At 41.2% G+C, this 24,465-nt stretch overlaps 1 protein-coding gene across 1 annotated transcript in view; it reads left to right on the top strand.

Annotated features, from left to right (window-relative positions):
* Positions 1-24,465, top strand: part of KIAA1549L (KIAA1549 like) — a gene marked incomplete at its 5' end in the record, with an annotated part of 134,513 nt that overhangs the window by 93,152 nt on the left and 16,896 nt on the right. The window contains 4 exons of the mRNA XM_059474302.1: positions 5,503-5,681; positions 7,637-7,854; positions 12,187-12,316; positions 18,455-18,802. Of these exons, the coding sequence (XP_059330285.1) occupies positions 5,503-5,681; positions 7,637-7,854; positions 12,187-12,316; positions 18,455-18,802 (875 nt within the window). The remainder of the gene's footprint in view (positions 1-5,502; positions 5,682-7,636; positions 7,855-12,186; positions 12,317-18,454; positions 18,803-24,465) is intronic.

Here is a 24,465-nt window from a genome sequence, read left to right as displayed (position 1 = left end):
TGCATGCTGTTTCTATGGTGCCTGTTGCAGCAGATCTCTGAGGGATCTGGGATCTGCACTTGGTCACACAGTTAAATATTTCTTCATTCACGTTTGCCTCCCCCTCTAGATGACTTTGGCTCTGCCACTAATGGAGTCTGACAGGAGTTTTCATCCAAGCAGCAGTGTAAAGAGCATGTAGATGTTCACGCTAATCAGACCCAGTGGCAGTCTGGATGGCTGGGATTTTTCACTTACATGTCAGCACTGAAGAAGACAAATGCACAGTTTTATTGTGCAAACAGAAAACTATTTTTGCAAAGGTTTTTAAAACTCCTGCAGCACCATTTCCTTGAAGAAGCTTCTGTTGTAGGCTCTCATGTCTTCCCTGTCTTTGTGTGTTCATCATTCTTGTCAGTTAAATAATTTTCTTTTAATTAGTGAACATACCTGCTTATTACAGAAGTGTCAGCCAAGAAAAGGGGCTGGTGGATTCACTGGAAGCATTATGAAATTTATGGTCTTTTTTTTGAAAGACTTTGATGTTTAGAAAGATGAGGCAGATGTGGTTGGAGAAGAAGACATAACCAGAGAGAGAGATCCCTGCTTATAAGAACAGGAAACCTTCACAAAAAGGGAACCAAACAAGCAGCTAAGGGACAAATACTCACCCTGTGTACACAGTTTCATTGGAAAACTGCAAATACCACTTTGGAGATCTCCAATGACCTGCTCAGGTGGCTCCTGCTTCAGGATCCCAGGCAAAGCCAGGACTGCAACACTTGAGGCACATCACCAAGCATTTAGCAGAATTTACACCCAAGGAAATACTGTCCAGGAGGAATCATGAGCTGCTTCCATTAGTCTGTAAGCTGCCTGCTTCTGAAAATACAATATTTGTGCTGTTTGAGGGAGGTTTAGCATTGCAGAGTGTTTCAGAGCTGGGTGTAATTGTGGAAGGGTGTGTGTACACAAATGTGTTTTCTATTACACTGCAATATCTTACAGACAGGTATTTCTGTCCAGATAGGTTCAGATGCTAATGTGGGGAAAGTTATATTTTACTTATAGGCCTATAAACTCCTTCAGAAACAGATTTTTTTTTATTGTTTAAAGCATCTCTTTGTATCTTTCTGGAGATAGTCATCTTACCAATGGAATAACTTGGATGATATAGAAAAAAAGTATATATTTTTTTCTTTATATAGAGATTTTCTCTAATATGAAAATTAGTTCCTTATTATTAAATCATATTCAGGTGTCAGGATTTCTGTTTGAAATACTGATACCTGGGCTTTTTCCTAAGGAGCTTTTTTAGATAGGTGACAGTGCTTGCTCTTTGTCAAACTGCAGGTATAAATGTACTCTAGGTATGCTTACAATGTTTGCCCTCCCTTCATCTAAAATAAATCTTCATAAATATTTCATTAAGTGATGTAAGAAAAGTCAGAGCATGTCCACCTTCTTGCAGGTGAATCCCAAGTTATGGCTTTATGTGTTTTTCTCTATTGATGTCATTCTTTTTCTGAGGGCTTCCAAAATCTTTCTGAGCAGGACAGCACAAATCTTTGTTTCAGGTGTTTGGCTGGAAGGTTATCTGATTCACAGGCAATTTAAATGTCCTTAATTTTTTTTTTTTAAGTGCAAGTATTTCAATCCTTGTTTTGCTTCATTCTGGCTTATTTTGATGAGGGAGAGGGGAAGAAAGACAAGGTAGAGGGAAAGAGAGAGGAGACAAGGAATCTTCCGTGGCCTCATTGAAATCTTTGGCTGACAAAAGCATCACTTTTTTTAAAAACTCTAAATAATTAACTAGATAAAACCAGACTACTTTACCTGCCTAATTGTTTTTTAACTGCTCAGAGCTGCAGTCCCAGAGCCCCTTTTCCATGGGACCAGCTGGTCACGAGTGGGCAGCACCACCTGCTGGCATTGCTGGCTGGAATAGCTCAGAGCTGCCTGGAAATGGGAGCACAGCATCCCTGAGGCAGACCTCGTGTTCTGGTGGCTGCAGAGGTGTGGAGACAGAACTTCAGGGATGCTGCTGCTCCTCAGGTGTCACTGTGACATTGTCTGAAAAATCCCTTCGCCAGGATTTCTTCTCCTGGGAAGATGAGAAGCCTAAGATCCTCCATGTTTTTGCTGCTCTGGAATGTGGACTGGAGATTGGCCATTAATTAAAAACAATTCACATGTTTGGATAAACAGTCACAGCCAGCTGTGTTGGACTCTGAGGAGTCCATCATGAGCTTTCATTATGATTGTTTTCTAGCCTTCTGATGTATCCTTTCTCTTTCTTTAGTATAGTTTTAGTATAGCATTCTTTAATATAATATAATGTCATGAAATAATAAATCAGTCTTCTGAGGGCATGGGGTCAAATTCTCCTCTCTCACCTTGTCCTGGGGAGCTCACAAGGCCACACTCAGGGACCCAGTGCCACCCTGCTCTTCACTGCACCTGGCACTCGACCTGCATCAATGATTGCTCTGGGCAGATCATCATGTGCTGCAGCCACAGAAAGATTAGAAAGAGTAATTCCATCTCAGTGGATCATGTGGCATGAGATAGGTGGCACGAGGTATTTCAGAGGTGGGAAAGTGCTGTTAAGTAGTGATTAAGTTGTGGTTTGCCCTTTTCTGCCACTGGGCTTCTGAGTCTCTGTGCTCACACAGTGGAGGCAGGAGTAGAACTCCACAATAGTGATGGAATGCATCTGTTTGGAAACAGAAATGTAAAAGATCACTTTTAAACCATGTTGCCAGCTATAACAAGCAAAGGTGATTATTGTGAGTGACTATAAAGAATGTGTGGGCAGTTTCCTGAAGTTTCCCATGCTGGCTAGTTATTCACCCATGGATGGACTGACCCAGGGCAGGGATACACAGCAAAAACAAACACTCCAGGATTTCTCCAGCATTTCTCTGGACTTCCTTTGGGTTGTTTTTCAAAGCTTGGAGGTTGTTATGGTTCAGTCATGTCATAAATGGTTGCTGTAAATTCTCTTGGGAGGAGATGGATAGGAGCAAAGGATGAATTTCCCAGTGCTTGCTACAGTTCCCTGCCCTGTTATAGCAGTGTGCCAGTGGCTGCAGATCACAGGCTCTCTTTATCATCTTCCAGTGGAAAAGGGGCAGTGGGGAAAAAACCCTACTTTTACACTATAAATGATTAAATGCTAAGGTGGGATGGAATAAAACTCCAGTTTCTAGCCCCATTTGGCTCTCATTTCTATGCTGGTAGCACTGCAGTAGGTGCAGGAGTTGTGCTTACCTTTGAGAGGGCTGATACTGAGAGTGCTCCCCATCAGAATTAGCTGTTATCTGTGGTTTCTGATTCTTTTCACCCTTAATTTTCCTTTCCTTTAATGAATCCTAGAGGAATTATCTTTCATTAAGAAAAACTCTTGGTTTCTGCTCCTGAAACCAGGTCTGAGGGGACACCCCATGCATCTGCAGGTAGCTGAGCTCTCTGTGGCTACCAGGTTTCAAAATGCCCCCAGGGAAGAGCACCCATGCTTACAGTGAGTATAAAGACATGCCTTTGTACTCACTGAAATGTGAAACATGTGGTCAGTGCCAGGAGAGGACCCCCTAATTCCCTGCTTCTGCTGCTGTGGTGTCCTGGTGGTCCCTGGCAGTCTGGGGCACTGTCACTGAGCTGGGCTTGTGAGCTGCTCATTCCACTGAGCACACACATCTGGAGGGCTTGAGCAGCCCCAGGGCACACACATCTGGGGACAGGGCACACACATCTGGGGTGTTTGAGTAACCCCAGGGACAGGGCACACACATCTGGGGTGCTTAAGGACCCCCAGGAGGGACAGGGCACACACATCTGGAGTGTTTGAGTAACCCCAGCAGGGACAGGGCACACACATCTGGGGTGTTTGAGTAACCCCAGGGACAGGGCACACACATCTGGGGTGCTTAAGGACCCCCAGGAGGGACAGGGCACACACATCTGGAGTGTTTGAGTAACCCCAGCAGGGACAGGGCACACACATCTGGAGTGTTTGAGGACCCCCAGGAGGGACAGGGCACACACATCTGGGGTGTTTGAGGACCCCCAGCAGGGACAGGGCACACACATCTGGAGTGTTTGAGGACCCCCAGCAGGGACAGGGCACACACATCTGGAGTGTTTGAGGACCCCCAGCAGGGACAGGGCACACACATCTGGAGTGTTTGAGGACCCCCAGGAGGGACAGGGCACACACATCTGGGGTGTTTAAGGACCCCCAGGAGGGACAGGGCCACTCAACACCCACTGAAGCCTCAATGTTTGGACACTTGTGTGGTGCTGCAGGGACAGTATTTAATGACACAGTGATTTAACCCATCCATTGCTCAAAAGCTCAAGTGGTGCCAAGTGCAGTCACACTGAGCACAGACAGAGATAATGAGCTTACTCAGTGGGTTCATGTTTTATGTTACTGCTGTCAAATATTTTCTTACCAAAATCATTGGCTGTCTAAACTGCTGAGTTTATACAAGTCCATTGTAATTCGTGCAGTGATTAAATATTAAACTAGAGTTTATTTTCAGAGGAAATAAATTTAGAGCAGACCACTTTGTTCTTTAGCAGAGGATCTCTGCTCCTGTCAGCTAGGAGATGGAGCAAGCATTCTTCCCTCTAATAGCATAATTATTCAAAAATATTTGCAAGGATCTCTTTGTAGAATTTGTGCTTATGCTTTACTGTCATTCTTTTATTTCAAAATGTGGGTAAGATTTTTCAGATTCAACAGCTGACAAAGTGATGCAGGTTTGCAAAGAAAATTTGGAGGAGAAAGAGCCCAATTGCATGTGGGAGATTTATTTATTTATATAGAAATCTAAAACTAAAAATACTTTGCCATGCCATTTAATTTTAAAGATTTACAGAAACCTTCTTCTGATTCTTAAGAAATTGTAAAGTTTAACTTCACAGAGACCTGAGGTACTGCTTACAAAGCAAAAAATTAACATAAGATTAGATACCATCAGTTTCTTAAGCATTTTTAACACACAGCAGAAAATGCTTTTATTTTAATAAGTGGTGTTTTTAGCATTAATAAACAGGTTTCTTTTTCAAAACTTATTTTAGCATATTTTGAGTATGCCCTTGCTCTTGCAGCATAAGACAGAAAAAAAGCTGCACTCTTGGGTTTGATCAGGTGTAGCTACTGATGCCTTGGCACGTGGGCACCTGTGTGTGTGTTTCCATGTGAAACCTAGAAAAACATCTACCTTAACTTTCACTGTCATTTTCATACCATTTCCCGTGTCCTTCTTCTCCTTTTTCCCATCTTATTAGCACGGATTGGAACCTTCTTTGGGGAAGGGACAGACAATCCTTTGAATCCATAATATTTCCTGTGCTCTAATGGGATGTTTTTCCCTGGTGTAAAGGTCTCCCAGGCCTGCACCTCGAGTGCACTGAGCACATCATTAATCCAAAGCGTGTGCTTGCTGAATTTCCCCTCGAGCAGGCCGCAGAAATGTCTGTGTCTTTGTGCTGAGTGAGTTTGATGTGCTCTAGTGGCCGTGAGTGATGAAGAGGAAGGAGGGATTCTCTTTGACAATGTGGCCAAATCTGCTGTGGACCCCTTCGACACCTCCTCGGGCTCAGTGCAGCTCATCGCCATCAAACCTGTGGCCCTCCCTGCTGTCCATGCTGCTTCAGAGAGGAGCCAGGAGTCTGCCATCACCAATGGGGAGGTAAGGACTGCCTGAGAAGTGTCTCCAGGTGTTTCCTTGGCTACAGCCACAAGTGGAAGGATCTTAAGCCTATTAAAGCTGAGGGCTGCTAGGAGCTTGTCACCTTTATGCTACATAAAGTTCCATTAGCACTGTGGGTGCACAGACCTGAGAATTTAAGATCTGCTCTTTCACAATGCACCTGTGAGTGCCTGTGACCTTGGAAGAGGTGATTTTCTATATTCCTACCCTCCCAGTGTCCCTCTCTCCTATTTGAAAAAAATAATTAATGAAGGCAGCAGAATAACATCTTTTCCTATGTGAATTCTGTAGCTGGTTATGAAAATGTGTATAGATCATCTGGGTGCCAGGCTGATCTTTCTGTACTGAGCACTATATCTCAATCAGAGTGAGAAGGGGGGCAGTGGGACCCTGGCCTTGCTCTGCACTCCAGCCTCTTCCCTGCACAGAGGGTGCACTTGTTTTGAAGGAAAAAATGGGATGGCACGAATGTCTGCTCCAGATGCTGGCCAAAAAGCATGCTTTGACTGCAATACTTATTTTATACTCATATTTTGATGTAGATTTAATCAAGACCAGTCCATTTACAAAGGACTGAGGCTTTCATGAAGTTGTTGAACATGATGGGAACAAGCCACAGAGGTGCCTTGTTTACAAACTCGCATTGCAACAGTCATTTAAACAGCTAAAAACAGTTTAAAAGCAGCAGGGAGGGCTGCTGCCAGGGACACTGTAAAAGACAGAGGTCCCATGTGGGCCTGGATTATTGCAGCCTGTTGTGCTCCATTTCATACTGGCATTTTAAGTCCTGATGTGCCATGTAGCTTCCAAACTTGGAGACAGGCTTATTTAGCATTCAACATCTCTTTTCTGTAAGGCAGCAGGATGACACTGCTGGTGCTGTGTGCACCCTTACACACACACTTCCTGTAGTTTGAGGAGATTGTGGAATTTGACTATGGAAGATGAAGTACATCCCTGATTTCCAGGTAACTTGCAGTTTGAAGCAGGAGGGAAGTTTTTTCAGTACTTTAGAGAAACCATGGGACTAAGCTGTATCAGGATGGAGCAAACACCCATTTTTTAAAGGTTCCTCTCTGACAGGAGTGTCACAGACATGTTTTATGAAAAATCTTTTCTTTAAGATTTTTTTTCTCTTGAGAAGCTGAGAAGCCTCAAGAACAAAATGTAAACAATAATTATCTGCTGTTGTGGAATGCAACAAGTGGATCTGTGATTGGTTTGTGTTAGTGGTTTCTAATTAATGGCCAATCACAGTCCAGCTGTCCGGACTGTCTTGGTCAGTCACAAGCCTTTGTTATCATTCCTTTTCTATTCTTAGCTAGCCTTCTAATAAAATCCTTTCTTCTATTCTATTAGTATAGTTTTAATATAATATATATATAATAAAATAACAAATCAAGCCTTCTGAAACAGAGTCAACATTGTTGTCTCTTCCCTCATCCTAAGACCCCTGTGAACACCACCACACAGGAGCCCATCAGAAAGCATATAAACAAAATAGACATTTGATGACATTTCACTGGACTTCTTCCCCAGCCATCAGTGGTGACTTATTTCAGGTTTTGTGCAGTCAGGGGGGATGTCTCTGTACCCCAGCAGAGTTTTCATGGTTTCAGAGTTTTCATGCTGTGCCCTGAAGCACATGCAGCGCTGGGTCATGGCGGCTGGCTGACACCACTCGTGTTTTTCCTCAGTGGGTGTCTCTGAGTCACTGTTGTAATGGTACACAGTTTTTTTAGGCTAAAATTATTTAACCATCTGCCAAGCCATAAAAATGCAGCGGCTCTGTTCACTTGCAGTTCCTCGCTGCTTGCAGATGGCACAGTGTGCTACAGAGAGATGACACACGCGGCGCATCAAACACGCGCTGACGAGATCCTTTGGAGGTAGCCAGCCCACCAGCAGCCCTGAAACATCTTCTTGCCTTTTAGGTGAACAAGGCTTTGAAGCAGAAGTCTGATATAGAGCACTACCGCAACAAGCTGCGCCTGAAAGCCAAGAGGAAAGGGTACTATGATTTCCCACAGGTTGATAGCAGCAAGGCACTGACAGACAGAAAAAGGATGTATGAGAAAAACCAGAAAGAACTTGACCATATTTTGGATCCAGATGCAGATGTCTCATCTCCATTTGCTGAGCCTAAGAACAGGTGAGACTTTTTATTTGCAGTTCTTCATCTGGGAAGAGAGTTGATGTCCTGGGAGTCAGGGGGGCCATTTTAATGAGCCAGGTGTTTGTTGTATCTGGTCACTGCCCCTTCTGCTTTATGAAGAAAATTCATACAGCCCATGGAAAACGTGTTCTCTGGTAAAACTGCAGTGTGGATAAAAACAAACAAATGGAAAGAGAAAAAATAAGGGAAGGGACTGTTGCAAGTTCTTGTGAGTCATTCTCAAAGGTAAACAGAAAAAGTGGTATTAATGTTATTGGTGATACTCAGAGCAGACTTTAGGCAGGAAGTTAGCATTGATTCTTTTTCAAAATACAGTGGTGTTACTATTTTGTCACTATTTTAATCTGAATATAACTATTGCAGAGGGCATGAGATAGCAGAACCAGTGCATTGTCCCTGTAAGTCCTGCAGTGATAGTATCTGTGTGCCTGTTATTGGTGATCTTCCGGTGCCTTTAACAGAGAAATTCATAATTTGCTCATCTGTCACGTGAAGCTGGCATGTTGTATAACATTGCCAATGTTTGATTAACACTTCACTGTCTCCTGAGGATGGCATAGCAGTAGCATTCAAAACCCCATTTTAGAAATGAGGAGGGAGAGCAGGTGCTGATTGTGCCTGAGCTGTGGGTGGGTGCTCTGTTGCTGGTGCTCTCTGAAACACAAACTGGCACGTTGGAAAGAGGAGATCACACCAGTCCTACCCCAGGAATGGCACAGTGTGCAGATTCCTCTTCCTTGGGAGCTCTGGAGGATGAGTGATGGTAAGAGAATGTGTTTGCCATTGCACCTTACACAGGAGGGCTCTGGTTCGTACTGTAATCAGGGACTAACATCAGTTGATCCATGAGAGAAAAAGGGATACTGAAGCACCTTTCCCCTGGAAATGGCCCTCATGCCTGCAGGTGCAATCTTGCATCCCATCTCCTGGAAAGCTCAGACCAGAATTTTCCCATGAGCATGAGTGGACTGCAATCAGAGTACTGCTGGTGACACAGGCACTGCACACAGTGCAGCTGCAGCAATTACCCTCTGGGCACAGGCATGAAAAAGACTGTAATGGGAATTACAAGAGCACTGTTGCCTCAGATTATGGGCAAAAGTTGAGATCAGATGTGTTTCTGTAGGTCTAGAGTTCAGTGGCTGAGGGATACTGCCCTGGAAGAGCTGTTTGCCAGGGCTGCAGAGGTCACTGAGGAGAAAAGACTGACTCAGCTGTATGTTATGTTGGATGTCCTGGGGCACCATTTCCTTGTGGAGTTTTCCAATTTATTGTACACTGAGAAGGTAAAAAATGGAGCCTGTCCTTACATGGGAGCACTGCTCTGCACACTCTGTGTCCAGGAGGTACAGACAGAGCACTGGGAACTTGTGTTGAGGAATGCATTTAGTCCAGAGTCCCTCAACACATTGGTGTGGCTGTGACACATTAATTTGGATGCTTATTATGTGTCACATGGCTCACAGGAAGTGTTTAAAGTTTTAAACTCAAGCTTTAACACAGCCACGTGCCTTTTGTTAAACACACTGATGTTTGTTCACGTGCCAGTGTGTGGGAGGATCCCATACATTTTTTCCTGTGTGTTGTGTAAATTTGCCACAGTCTATTTCAACCAGGGATCCCTGGAATGACAGAAACTGCTGGGAGGCAGGTAAACTCCTGTGGAGGAATGATTCCAGCTGCACCGTGAAAGGCTGGCTGCTGGACTTGTTAAATATATGACCTGTATCCCCACATGAGGAGAGAGAATTGCTTCTGATGCATTTCTGTGAAGACACAGAACCCTTAATGAACTTTACAGATGCTGCAGTGTTTACAAACAAACCAGTTCTGAATTCTGTGCTAAAATTTCCACACTGGAACTAAATTTGGTATGAAAATTATTGCCCTTAGTTTTCTAAGATGGCTAAAATATTACACTGCTGAAGGAAAACCTTGAAAAATACAACAAGGTAGTGTGAGGTTTGGTTATTGATAAATTAATCAATACAATTGCATTTCTGTAATGAGATAAAATTGCTTTAAAAGCAATCTGGGTAAGCATATTTTCTGTTTTTTATATATTCCTCTAACTTAAGTTGCATTGTTACAGTACTTCTAAAACATATCAGAAAATAGGGATGCAGTTGATTACTTAAGGTTACCTTAATATTTTGAATTAATTTAAAATTGTATTTAAAAGTGATTTACAAAGCATTACTGCTAAATGATTTGGTTTTTTTTCCAGAACAGAGCTTTGTGCTCTAGGTACGTTTCAGTCATCAGTACCATAATCCCCATGTTTTAAAACATTCCAGCTGTGTTCCCAGAAGGCACTTCCTAACCCATTTGATGCCAGTTGTTCCTGTTCATACCTCCTTTCTCATTAGTAAAACTCTCTTAAATGAGGTAATTGGCAATCTCAAGGTAATTTTTAAGAGCCTAATGATGAGATGCACTATTCTTGGGTTTTCTTTAATAGTTTGCAATCAGGTCAAGAATCTGCACATTTCACAGAGCTGAATATTTGAATCCCTTATAAAATATATCACGATTGCCTCAACTAAGTATTTATGGACCTATTGTAAAACATATGAAATTTTGGAGACTTTTGATGTAAGAAGATGGAGGTTGTCAGATCTGGTTACCCTGTGCATAACCCTGTTTTCTGTTAATACCAACGATATAGTCAGAGAAAGACTATATAGCAAGAAAGAATTTACTCAATATTATTTTTCTAGGAGAAACTTATTCCAAAAGCTCTGCTTGCCTTCTGCTTTGGAAGTGCATTTGGGATTTTGAAACACAAGCACGGTGATTTGTGATCAAAGGTCACACAGAAGTTTTGGAAAGTTGTCTTAGAACTAAGTACATGCCTGAGTAATTTATTTAATCAGAAGCGTGAAATTGGGTTTTTTTGTCCTACCTTTTATCCTGTCTGATCATGTAAATGTCCTACTTTCTGGATTTCTGCAAACCAGTTTCTGCTGCTCTAATCTGTCAAGGCAAAAAGTGCTGTTAACAAGATCTGGAATAACTGAAGAATTATTTATCAGTGAATTAATTTGGACTGTCTTGTCTGTTCATTTCATTGATGGTTCTTGAGATGTTAAACCATGGAGTGACTTGAAAATGTGACTTCAGACATAATAGTGCAACTTGTCTTAGTTCACTATGAGCACTGGCAGGTCCTCTGTGTGAAATAAGCAGCACAGAGATGTTAGATGACCTGATCTAATTTTAATATTCTGAATGGAGTAATTGCACAAGGCAGAAAAATAGCATGGCTAGGCAAAGATAACTTTGTATCAGGCTCTAGCAGAGTAATTGCTGTGTTAATAAATGAAGCTGGCATGCCATGATTTCATCTGTTGCTGATCTACTTCAGGAGCAATGCTCCTCTGGACTGTGCAACAAAATGAGTAATGACCAGACAAAGCATGAGAACAACTCACAAACTCTGCTGGTGTAGAAGTAGCCTTCCTAAAAGATGCAGCTTGATGAAGCATAAAGTTCCTGTAGCACCATTTGGCAAACCCTCCTACAGATATGTACAGATATGCTTTGTATTTCACAGAGGGATGCTGCATTTGTTTTTGTATAACCAGCAACAAGAGCAGAAATTGTTTTGCTGGAGAGATTACCAGGTATTTTGGATATTCACTTTTATTCTGCCTTTCTATTGCATTTCCTTCCTCTTGGCTTGGAGCACCCAGCAGTGGGAGCTCAGTGCCCAGGGATGAGCAGCACTTTGTCCCAGTGAAGCAGCTGAATGCCAGGAAGGACAGCTCTCAGAGAAAGCTGTGGCCAGTTACCAAACTGGCTATTTAAAACCAGCATCTTGCAACAGTTTCCTCCCACTGCTGCATCTCTTCCCTTTCCCTGTGCTGGGGGTTTGTTTCATTGGAGCTTTTTCCTGCTTCTCTCTCAGCGCTCAGGATCAGCAACCAAAAGCTCTGCTCCCCATCTGTGTGTGTGGGAGAGCCTGTTATTTTTTAATATGTTTTTTAAAATGAGTTTGAATCATATCAGCTGAAGTTAAAAGGGTCCTGATATCTTCTTGGGACATATTTCATCTGGCAAGCTCCCACATACAATGTCCATGCCTTTTACGTAACTTTTATTTTCCTTAAACTGTAACAAGCAATTAATCATCTCTTAATAAGGTTACAGATTTCTAGCACTTCATGTATGTAGAAAGAATATCCTGTAACAAAGTGGTGTTTTTATGAACGTCATAATTTTAGAATAAAGGTGAGTATTGGCAATTACTGTCTGTCATAATTTCTTCTTTCTCATTTTACCATTTTCTTGTTTCATGTTTTCTAGGCAGCCCCTGAAGAACTCAGTGTACAGAAGCAGGCAGTCCCTGAACAGTCCCAGCCCAGGGGAAACGGAGATGGATCTGCTGGTGACTCGAGAAAGGCCGAGGCGTGGCATCCGGAACAGTGGATATGATGTAAGTTTGTTGGGTATAGGCACAGAAATCTGCTCAGCAAAGCCTTAACTTGCTCCAGGCAACAATTCATAAGCCACAAGACAGATTGCCATGAGATATTTAGTGTTACAGGAGTTTATGTGCACTCAGCATCCTGAAGAAAGCTCAGACTCTTTCGTGTACTTTATCATTCTACATCATTTTACAGTCTGAAATGCAAAGAAAACCTTTGCCCAAACCCCATTATTTGCCAAAGTATTAAATCTTGAATTTAGATAGTTCTTCTAAGTGTGTGGGTACTTGACAGTGAGCTTTCTTCATTGCAATTAAAATTCTCTGTTCTGAAGAACAGCCTGGAGCTGCTCTCTTGGTTCAGAAGAATAAACAGAGGATGAACTTAGGAGTCCATCCTAAGAACTAAGTCCCAATGGCAGTGTTTTTGGAAATCCCCTGGGGACAGGGATTGTCCTCTTGCTCCCATCAGAACTGGGGGAGTTTTGTGTAGGTAAATGTCAAACTCAGCTAGAGGTGATGCTGCTTTGTGGTCCAAGGAGTTCATGCAGGCAGCACAAGGCAGAGGAGTTGTCTTGTGCAGTCTGAACAAACACTGGGTGCAAGTTGATGCTGTGTGAACCCAGAAGGAGGATTAAAAATATCCCCCCACACTGGGGAAATGTTGAGTTTTTCAATCCTTTGTCACATGTGCAAACTACTGTTGCTCAGCCAGCCCTGAAGATCAGTCCTAGAGAGGGTCTAAACCATTCTGGAAAACAAGGAAGTTCACCTGTGGTTGCCCATCCTCTAAACATTGTAGGTGAAAAACATTTTTTGTGGGGGGATGTTTCATTGTCAACCCTCTCTCTGCCAGGAATGTGATTTTAGCAAGGAGAAAGAAAGTACCAAAGTTGGGGGGATGTGTTCAGGAAAGTTTAAACCTTTTACGGAATTCTTCAGGGTAAGTTGTAGTTGTCAGATTTCTGAAATGATTCCCTGCATTTGGACACTTCCCATCAGACTGCAGAAGTCATCTGGAGCTGTGTGAGTGGGCTGACTGGTACACTGCTTTCTGAGGATTAGGATGCCAATACTATGCTAATAAAAGCTAGTTTTTCACAGGGGATATTTCCCAGGAAATCAGTGTTGAAAACATTCGGGGAGCAGGCACGGCAGCAGATTTTAAAAATATATTTCAATATATTGTGTATGCTATATAAAAACCATTTAAAAAAGAAAATATATTAAAAACCTTGGAAGTAGATTAATGAGCTTATGCAGATTCTGAAGTGTCCTCAGAGTAATTTTAAGCTGTGAGATGTGTGCACATCACAGAAAACATTGCTTTTGCCTTGCCTTTGGTGCTGCAGTCGGGCAACCTGTCCCTGGCACAGTGCTTCACTGATAAGTTACATAAAATCCCTCTGCCCGATGCACTGCAGATTCACTGCAGTGCACCTCTTCCAGCTCTGAATGCATTTCTCATCTGAAAGCACAGAAATGCTGCTGGGAAATGGGACAGGATATTGAAATTTAGCTGCCAAGCCTAAGCCTGCAGCGTGGGCTGGTCCCCCTCTCCTGTTTGAGGCTCCTGGGAGCTGTGTCTGACAGGCTCTGTCTCCCAGGATACCCACTGATGGCTGAATTCATGGATCCCACCAGCTAAACACCTCTGCAAATCTGACCTCTGAAAATGGGTGAGGAAGGGCTGCTCTGAGTGCTGACTCATGTGCCCTTTCTGTTTCATACAGCAACACTTGGCACCCATTTTTGACATCCAATTTGTCATATTAAATGTTCCAGCCTTCTCAGAGTGCTGCTAAACTCTTCCTCCCAGCATGTTATTTAGCAGCAGGTGCTTCCAAAGAATAGTGAAATCTGCATTTTATAAGCAGTGCCAAATCATTCAATTTATGAATCAAATAGTTTGTATTGCCTAAAAAAAGTCGGGAGACTTTTTTTACAGCATAAAAATTTGTGGAGGGAATTTGAGCTGTTACCAGTACACCCAGGTTATGTGTTGAGGTTTTCGTTCCCAGCAACAATAATGCTTTTATTTTTAAAGAAAAGAGATTGAGATCTCCCAGATTCTTTAAAAAAACTTTTTAAGAATTCCTCATTCATGTGCACAACCACAAAGTTTCCTTTCAATAACAAATTTCTAAATGATTTGCTAAAATACTTCATTTATACTTTTCTGAAAATACTTCATTCTCTATAATTAATTTTTGTGATATTTCTTTGAATTGTGGTTCTGTTTCTCAGAGCTAAAAACTGGTGAAGATATGAGGATAAAGATCCAATATTTTACATTTGTCCATATGGAATATGTAGCTTTTAATATTATTTTTGAGTATACGTTCTACTGTTTGATGTTCTCAGTATATTACTTGCCTTCATAGTGCCTTTATAAATGAATTATTATTGACCAGTATCTAGCTTTCCATTTTAAGGAGTCCCAACAGGTTTCACTACCATCACCTTCAAGTAGGAATTAGATTCAGAAGACTTTATTAACATGTTTATTATTTTCAACAAGTTCATGAACAACTCTGTGTAGAGTACATGCCATAACAAAAGATTCTAGAACCTCTAGACTTATACCAGAGCAGAAAATATTTAGGCTGGTTTTGCTATCAAAGGAAGAAAATGACCTTATTATACATATCTAAATAATCAGTATACAAAAGAATTCATGGGCATAATTTAGTTGATATAGCTAAATTAATGCAATGCACCCCAAAGGTTATAGATTAACGTTCACATAAAGAATTTTACTGAAAATGTTGCAGCAGCAGAATTATTCAAGAGATATAGAGAGTCTGTCTCTCACTGCAGGGTTTTGTTTGCTTTCTTCAAGTACCTCTAGTCCCTTCTATTGTGCAGTACCTGTGTATGATTTTGTGTAATGGTGGCCTCTATTTAGGATAGCTAAGTGTTTCTGTTGAAAGGATAACAAACAAAATAACAAATAACACTCAGAAAGTGATAGGATGAATTGAAATAGATTTTAAAATAGGAGGAAAAGAAATTATTATTATTTTTCTGCAAAATCTACATGTCAGCTTTTATATTGATGATTCAAAGCTGCCTTAATGTTGGCTGCTAATATAAATCTTGTATACATGTGATATATTTTAAACATTCTGTGGGGGTCTAATGGCTTCAGCAGTGAGTTGTAGTAAAAAAACTGATTTATTTCAGCTTTGGGTACTAATAGGTCTATGTGGGATTCCACTTACATTTTTGCAGGCATGAGCAAATGGAAGAACCATGGTTGTTAATCATCCAGTCAGGATATTATGATTTCAGAGGCTCTTTGGCTGCACTTACACAAACTACCATTGCATTTTATAGTCAGCTTTCTAAAATGTGTCTGATTTTTATTTATTGTAGCAACACAAGCACCAATGGAATTAAAATGAAGGAATGAAATTATAGGAGAGGTTTTAGTTGAAGATTTCCTACGAAGTTTTTCCATTTAAGATAATTTGGTGCAGTTGCATTCCCCTTCACCCAATCTGATGTGTGTACCACTTGGGAAGCCTGAATTTGAGTTTCTGGCTTTGAATTTAGATAATATACTGTGTAACTATGACTATGTAAATTATGGCTAAATTCTAATGTGCAAATGTTTAATTTTTATCTTAATTTTTCTTTCTTTTTTACTGCCATAATTTCATTCAATACAAAATAGGTATGCTTAAAACAGGGAAAGCAAATTAGTATTTTACTTAGATTTATGATCAGTTTTCACTACCAGTATAACTCTTTTATGAGTGGCTGATAACAGAAAAAGAACACCAGTTTGGTATTTCCCTCTGAAAAGGAATAAATATATTTTATGATTGTCCCACAGCTTTTGTCCCAAAAGCTTGGGGGCACAGTCACTTATCTGTTCAGGTGTAGAAAATCACTATTACAGGGGAAAAAGATATACCACACTAGGAGCTACAGAACACTGAAATGATCAGAATAGTGCTGGAATTTTTAGCAAGAACATCCTGTTGTATTCTTTTATTTAGGGCTATTTTAAACACTAGCACAGTTTCTAAGCACATGCTATATATAGAAGGAGGCACAGATCCTATTGCTCATCCCATTTATCCTTCACAGTCAATGCATTTTACAGGTATTTAAAGAATTTTAAATTATAATTATAATTATATATTTATTATTATATATTAATATATTTTATAAATATAATTATAGTTGCTGGTTAAAAACATATGTTTTTAAAACTCTGGGCTGTAAAATTGATCTTAAAAAATGCAGATGAAGTGTGGTATTCTACTTTCAGCTTCTTGCAATGTGATTGATTTCTGTCATGGAGTTAGAGCTAAAAAAAAAGGGAGGTGATTTCTGTTTGTACTTATCTGTAGAGAAGGAATCACCCTAGGAGTAGCCCTTCAAGCTAAGCTGCCCAAGCACTGTCTGGTTGTGGGAGAATGTGCTTGATTCCCTGTTCCCAGGTTAACTTTGAGTAAATACCTGTGACTCCTGCATGGGGGCTGGGTAAGACACGTGAGCTGGGCCACGGTGTTCTCTGCAAGGGGCAGGGCTGAATTTGTGATGTCATTGTGGAAGTTCAGAAGAACTCCTGAAGTTTAGTTCTTCAGAAATCTTAATGTGAGAGCCTGAACAAAGGAATTTCAGTGTCTCTAGCTGTAATAATCTGTCCCTTGTAAGGGGTCCTTCACAGTGATGGCACTATTTGGGGAACCGGTCTCTTCCTGGCACAGTTGCACTGCCATTGATACAACTAAGACAAGAATTCAAATGTTAATTCTAATTGGTTTTAAGTGAGCCATTGACAGTTTAATCTGCTACAGAGTGTCCCTGCTACTTTTCCCAGCAAAGAATGTAGAATATAAAGGGCTATTATACTCCCCTGCATTGTATTATTTCTTTCCAATATTTGTTGTGTGTCTATATCATTATTGCTGCTTTAAGTAAAGGGATGGGACCACAGTTAGGCTGAAAATGATTTATTGCTCAGATAAACATCAGTATCAGAGGCTGTGAGATTTATGAGAGCAAGCAGTTGGCCATAGCACAAAGTAGTCACAGGTTTTTTGTTACAAGACAATATATTAACTTTTTAATCCAATGAACAGTTGCCATAGGGTTTATTTTGCTTTCCTAACCTATTACCTTTACTTCTACTGCAATGCAGATACTTTTATCCAATGGGCTACTATTACACATACACACCTATGCTTCTATTAGAAATCTAAACTCTTAGCTTACTCTATACAGTTACACCCTACATTATAAACCCTTCACCATCTTATTAATACATTTTTTTACTTACTTAAGACATATTCTTACTTACAACTACAGAAACACACATTTATGATTTTTCTGCTTAATGTCTGTATATTTTATTTTTACATCAACATTCTCCCAAGACTGCACATCAAACCCTCCTGTGTCTGTGGGAGTTTCTATTTTTCCATTTTCCATGTGTCTACATTATTACAATTCCTGATTGTGTGTGCGTTATGTCTGTGTGAGTTACGTCTGCATTACGTCTGCGTGCGTTACGTCTCCGTGTGTTATGTCTGTGTGCGTTACGTGTGTGTTACTTGTGCGTTATGTCTGTGTGCGTTACGTCTGCGTGCGTTATGAGTGCGTTACATCCGGGTGTGTTACATCCGGGTGTGTTACGTCTGTGTGTGTTACGTCTCTGTGTGTTACATGTATGTTACGTCTGGGTGTGTTTCGTGTGTGTTACATGTGCGTTACGTCCGTGTGCGTCATGTCCGTGTTACGTCTGTGTGTGTTACGTCTGTGTTATGTCTGTATTATGTCTGTATAACGTCTGTGTGCGGTACGTCTGTGTGCGTTACATCTGTGTTACGTGTGTGTTACGTCTGTGTGCGTTACGTCTGTGTGTGTTACATGTGCGTTATGTCTGGGTGCATTACGTGTGTGTTATGTCTGTGTGCGTTACATCTGTGTGTGTTACGTCTGTGTGCGTTATGTCTCTGTGAGTTACGTCTGTCTTACCTCTGTGTGTTATGTCTGTGTTATGTCTGTGTGTGTTACATCTGTGTGTGTTATGTCTGCGTTTGAGAATGCTGACGCGGCACAAATGCGATTTGTAAATGCTATCAAAGCACATGTAAAGCCTGTGACATCCACTTCTATTCCCCCCACCAGACCGAGCCTGAAATCATAGAAGAAACCAACGTTGACCGGGTCAACGAGCCACGGAATTACGGCAGGGCCCGTCAGGCCAAGGGCCACTCGGAGACGTCGACGCTGAGCTCGCAGCCGTCCATCGACGAGGTGCGGCAGCAGATGCACATGCTGCTGGAGGAGGCCTTCAGCCTGGCCTCTGCTGGCCACGGGGGCCAGCCCCGGCAGGACGCCTACGGCTCGGCCCCACACCTGCCCTACTCCGAGGTGGTGACCAGTGCCCCTGGCACCATGAGCCGGCCGCGGGCGGGCGTGCAGTGGGTGCCCACCTACAGGCCAGAAATGTACCAGTACAGCTTGCCAAGGCCCGTAAGTGGAGCTTCTCTTTGCCACACTGTAATGTCAGAAGGGTGCTTCTGCTCTGAGCGGTGTTTTTTTTTTTTAAGTAGTCCCATTTAGGTGCTTAAAACCAAAAAATAAGTGTGTGTAGGGTGGTGTGTATATATATATACATCTACATGTGTGCTTGCCTAGACACCAACCTAGACTTTGCAGTTGGGCTACACACATACACCATGAGCCACACATGTACACCATGAATGACTCTATTTTATCAGTATTTATTTTAGCAGCAAGGTGGTCTTTTCTAAGTTGTACTAAGATTTAAAAGAATAGGCTGCAGAATAGGCTGAAGATTTAAAATAGGCTGTCCAACAGACCCCAAACTCTTGGAACCCTGCTGCTGAGAATTTTAGACTTTCTGTACTAATAGACATTGATCCCCAAGAGAACACTGTGTTTCACCTGAAGCTGTAGAGAAAGCTTCCAAAATTAAATGATAGAGCTAAGATTATAAGTGTATTGTTTGAATAGAAGTGTGTAATATCACATAGTGGAAAACTGAGAGTTTTAGAATATAATAATATATTTAAAACAAGATAGGTGTTTTAAGGCTGGTCCTTAAGACTAGATAGACCTTTAGAAGCTAGTCCTTCTTTTTCACCTTCTTGTTCATGGGCTTAAGTAATATTATGTAATTAGATTAAAAAGTCCACATTATGAACCATGGGTACTTAGTTATTAAGGTAAAAGTAAAAATATTTGACGTATAATTTCTTATTTAAACAGTTTTTCCTTAAAAAGCCTTGTAGAGAGAGAAATATGACTCAATTTTTAGTTGTTAGAGTGAAGTGCTGTACAACTCACACCAAACTTGTTTGCCCATTTCCTTCTGCTCAGGCAATGGATATTAGGAAGCAATGTGGTTTTATGGATTAACTATGGTGACTTCTGGGTAGGGAACACCAACTCTTCTGCATCACTGGGGAGGTTGAGCACTGAAGAGCAACATGAAATGTGGGCTGTAATTGGTAATCTTGCACTTACAGCTATTAGCTTGGGTCTCTAGAGAAGAAATCTAGAGAAGATTGAATTCCACAGGTCTCAGCTGACCTTATAACTGACTTTATCTTTCATTTTCTAGCCTCAAGCAGCTCACCTTGCAGAGTAATACGTGAATTAGGAACTTAAACCCGAGGGTGGAAATTGTTAATGGAATTTTGTAGGGGTCTGGACAGCAGTGACACTAGCACTGTGCACACCCTCACATGAGAAACTGCCCCTGAATTCCCACATATGGTAATGTGAAACTCAACAATATATTTTCTTTTGTGTCAGATACAAATCTAAACCAAGAGGTGATTGCTTTCAGATAAGAAATAGCCCATCTAACAATGCCAATGTGATAAATTGTTCATTTTAAGGCCTTTTTTTTGGTCAGAATATTTTTTTAAGAATATATTTCAAATTGAGTTCCTAACACTCTGGCTAGAATAAGAGGATAATGCAGAAAAATGTCCTCAGTTCAAAATCACCCTTACCATGACTTCCTTGACAATAAAAAAATACATTAAGGGATGCTGCTTCTGAACTATTCTGAACACAGCTGAAAGCCAGTGCAAAGGTTCAGGTTGGTGCTATTTAAATCGTTCTTAGGTTATTTCTGACACTTTGAAATTGGTCCGATGAAATTCGTACAGCGTATAATCATTTTTTATGGTTAGAATTCGATTAAAAGCTTAAGAGACAGCTAATAGGGAGTCAAATTACCTTGACACTTAAAAGAATCCTTTTTAAATGAAATTCAAAATATTATATGGTGAGAGGTTTTTAAAAAAATATAATAGCCGCTCTTCTCATGGTGAATGATTCACTGTTGTCTTTCTAAGACTTATTACTCTCCTAAATCATCTGCATGTTTGGAACCTTTTGCTTATCTTTCTGGCATTCTGAAGACAGAGTTAGAGTTGAATTCCCTGCAGATAGTTGATTGCCACAGATGAGTATAGGCACAGACTACTGGGCTTTGGATAAGGGCTAGTAATTCATAGTTTTCTGCATATCAGTTTCATGTATATGCACTGTGCTTCAACCACCCCATTTCCTGGTTTGTTCTCATGGGCATGGAGGGTTGGAATTGAAAATATCCCCATCTTTGGGGATGAGAGGTACCTGTGCACTGGGGTGTTTGTTACCTCTGTAAACCAATAATTAGTAATTTTTCCCTTTCTTAAAATTCAGTTCTGAGTGGCAATTAGAAGTCAACATCAACAATGCTGTTACAATTCAAAACGCTGAGAATTTTGAAAATGAAAATTTCATCTTTGAAAATTCAAGGGCATTTTGTCTGCTTAGATGGAGCAAGTGCTGAGGGGTCCAGAGCCACTCTTTAGTTCTGTGTCGCTTCTGGTGTCCTCCAAATTGTGGATCTTTATTTTTTTGTTATCAACTTCTTGGCTAGTCCCACCATCAATCGTTTGTGTATCTCTCCAGAGTGTGCACACATTTTTTTTTCCTTCTCCTTTTTCTTCTCCATTTTGAGGCATTCTGCGTATTTTTTATTTGTTTGTTTATGTTTTTCTGGATGTGCTGCCATTAATACTGAAATTATCTGTAGCTCTTGTGAGGGAATGCCTGTTTGCCAACCTGCCTGTTGGGTGACCTGTGAAAAGAGGATTCCTCCACACAGGGCTCATGCAGAGGAAAGCCAGTGGAATGCAAATTGTTGTTCTGGAGCTTCCAAAACATGATGAGTAACACTTGGCTGAGTCCTTGGCACCCAGCTGGTGTGCTGTGACTGGAGGATGGAGTTAAAGTGTTGAACGTGTGACACCAACCGCCAGCTCCGTGCCTTGGTCGATCTTGTTTGGAAATTTGCTTTGGAAATGTGCTCAGCTGAGTCAAGTGAGAGCTAAGAGCAGAGAAGAAAACCCTCCCCCATTACAAGGCTGGACCAGTTTCCATCTTTCCTCTTTAGTGCTCTGGAAAGAGGAGTGAGAGAAACAGAGCTCTGGGTCCCAAGGTGAGAGCCAGCACCACAAACAGGCACTGATGACCAGAACTTACAGCCTGAGAGACTGATAAAGCATCCTTGTTCTCAGAGCTCCCCTTCATTTAACAGGGGTAAAGCAGGAGTATTTTACCCAAATTCAGCCACTTTCAGTAACAGCTGCTTAGTACGAAGCAGGACAGCTATAAAGGCAAAGCCAAATCAATAAATTTGCATTATTCCTGGATTGCAATGTAATAAACAAATAAGTTAAATCATTCCATGAGTTAGCAAGGACACTGGCCTTTTAATTCCTATGGTGAGATGTAAGGAGATGGATATTTCTGTAATTAGAAGGCAACATAGAATACTTTCACTCAGGACAAATCTGTAAGTGGAAAGTGGTAAAAATATTTAAATATTTGAGCTAGGAAAATGTAGCCTTAAAACTAACTGCAAAGTTTCTGCTTTGGACATAGTTATTTTGTGCTGACCTATGAACACAGGCTTGGGTTTGTTCAGCCTGGAGAAGAGACAGCTCCAGGGAGACTTTAGAGCACCTTCCAGTACCTAAAAGAGCTACAAGAGAGCTGGAGAGGGGCTTTTTACAAGGGCAAGTAAAGTGGGAATGACTCTGAACTGAGAGAGGGCAGGGTTAGATTAGATATGGGTAAGGAATTCTGTACTGTGAGGATGCTGAGGCACTGGACTAGGCTGCCCAAAAAGTTGTGTGTGGCCCATCCATGGCCAGGCTGGTTGGGGCTTTGAACAACCCGGTCTAGTGGAAGGAGTCCTGTCTGTTGCAAAGGGCTTGGGCCTAGATAATCTTTAAGGTGCCTTCCAAGCCAGTCTGTGAGTTTTCTTTTCTTTTCTCCATCCCGACAAGTGGTACCTTGGGCTCCCATGGGTTGTAGGAGACAATGGTCTCTGCTGGTGGCTGGACTTTATCCTCCAGATGATTTATTGTACTTGGCCCAATGGCTGCTAAACTGCACTTCCTACTTTTAAAAGTTATTTATTGGTTTGCTTTTTAAATTGTCAGTGTTCTAGCCATAGCAGACTCCTTCACTGGCATTTCTTACTGAAAGGGAGACACAGGGTCTGCTCTCTGCTACCTGTGCAGTCTGTCCTGGGTCTCAAGTGGGGTTGCCTCTGCCTGGTTGTTATAGCCTTTGTGTTACAGACTCTCTCATTTTTCATAAAATAGAGTTTGGAACCCATGCAGAATGTTTTCCTTCTTAAGATTGTTTTCTTTTGTTCGTTTTTGGGCTTTTGGTTTGTTTGTTTGTTTTTGTCTGGTTGGATTTTTCTTTTGCTAAAAACCAAGAGATCATTTAAAAAAGATAAATATTTGAAGAGTAAAATTAGGCAAATCTGTGAAATCAGCTGGGTTGTGTTTTCTGTTTGTTGTTTTCCTCTTTGACTCGTTTCACAGTGGTGAAGTGACTTTAATTCTACAATCAGGCCCATTGGCCAAGAGCCTAAGGGCTCATACAAATCTTTAACAGGCATCTGTGGTAAAACCCTGGCTTCATTTAGCTTCTGAACACTTCTTTCCCATTTATATGTTGCCTGCAGGAAAACACTAACGCCCCAACAGGTTAGAGAAACTCTAGAAATTTCACTGGAGTTCCCTCCCACAACCATGTTGGTGTGTGGCATCTCAGGGCAATGAGGGCTGACTCCTGTCCCTGCTGGACAAACAGTTCCTCAGCGTGGTGGAGCAGATCTTTTTACAAGATTTTTCACTTTAACAGAATTCTCTCTGCCCAGCCATTAGCAAAATATTGCCACTCACTCAAAATTGCTCATCTTCTGTGTAAGCAGCAAAATAAAGGCTTAGATTTTCTATTTTACTTTTTTCCTCAAAATTTCCAGTGCAAGTCACAGCATATTTGTGAACTGTGATTCCTTAAAATACCTAATACCTCCTTTGATGTCCCTCTTCCAAAGCACAACACACAAGAGAAAACCCAAATCTGAGTCTCTGCCTACCCTGCTAAACTGTCTGGACTCGCTTTCCACTACCAAACATTATCCCATGTGCTGTTCCTTTAAAACAGGGGGAATAAAAAGGATTTCATGCTTTTTATGAAATGCATGCTGCGAGCAAGATGTGGGATGAAAGGCTCGTGGAGGCAGAAGGGAGAGTTCAGGCAGCCTGTGAGGGCACTGCCAGCCTTTGAGATGCAGAAGAGGCACTGCAGACCATTCCACATCCAGCACTATCAGGAGAAATATAATTGAGGTTTTCTTTGATGCAAATAACATTTGTTTTTCCCTTACAGTTCTTTCATTAAAAATCAAGTGTTTCTGACCCCTGGCTAAGAAATGTAGCAGTGTCTTTTTAGACTTCTTTTTTTCCTCCCACTTAAATGTAGAAATGCTTTAAATATCATGGTAGCATGGTGAAAGTAAATATTAGGAGAATTTGTAGGTGGCATGCAAGAAAAAATTATTTTCAAAGACATGCCTTTGAGGGTTTTTAACATGTTTTAGAAGGGGTAGCAGTGAGAGGACAGAGAAAGATGCTGGGTCTGTACTGCTTTTCCCTTGGAGACACATCAAAAATCAATTTGATAAGTTACCTTTTCTTTTTGTTGACCTAGTTTTGCAGGTATTTGAGAATGAAGGCATTTGGAATATGGTCTAAATGTGTAATTTTACAAGATGATTACAGAAGGCTTTTTCTGATATATAGTGT

The sequence above is a fragment of the Ammospiza nelsoni genome, chromosome 6 (assembly GCF_027579445.1).
Source record: "Ammospiza nelsoni isolate bAmmNel1 chromosome 6, bAmmNel1.pri, whole genome shotgun sequence".
Taxonomy (NCBI): Eukaryota; Metazoa; Chordata; class Aves; order Passeriformes; family Passerellidae; genus Ammospiza; species Ammospiza nelsoni.
Note: the sequence above shows the minus strand (reverse complement) of the source record. Positions and strands in the feature narration are given on the sequence as shown.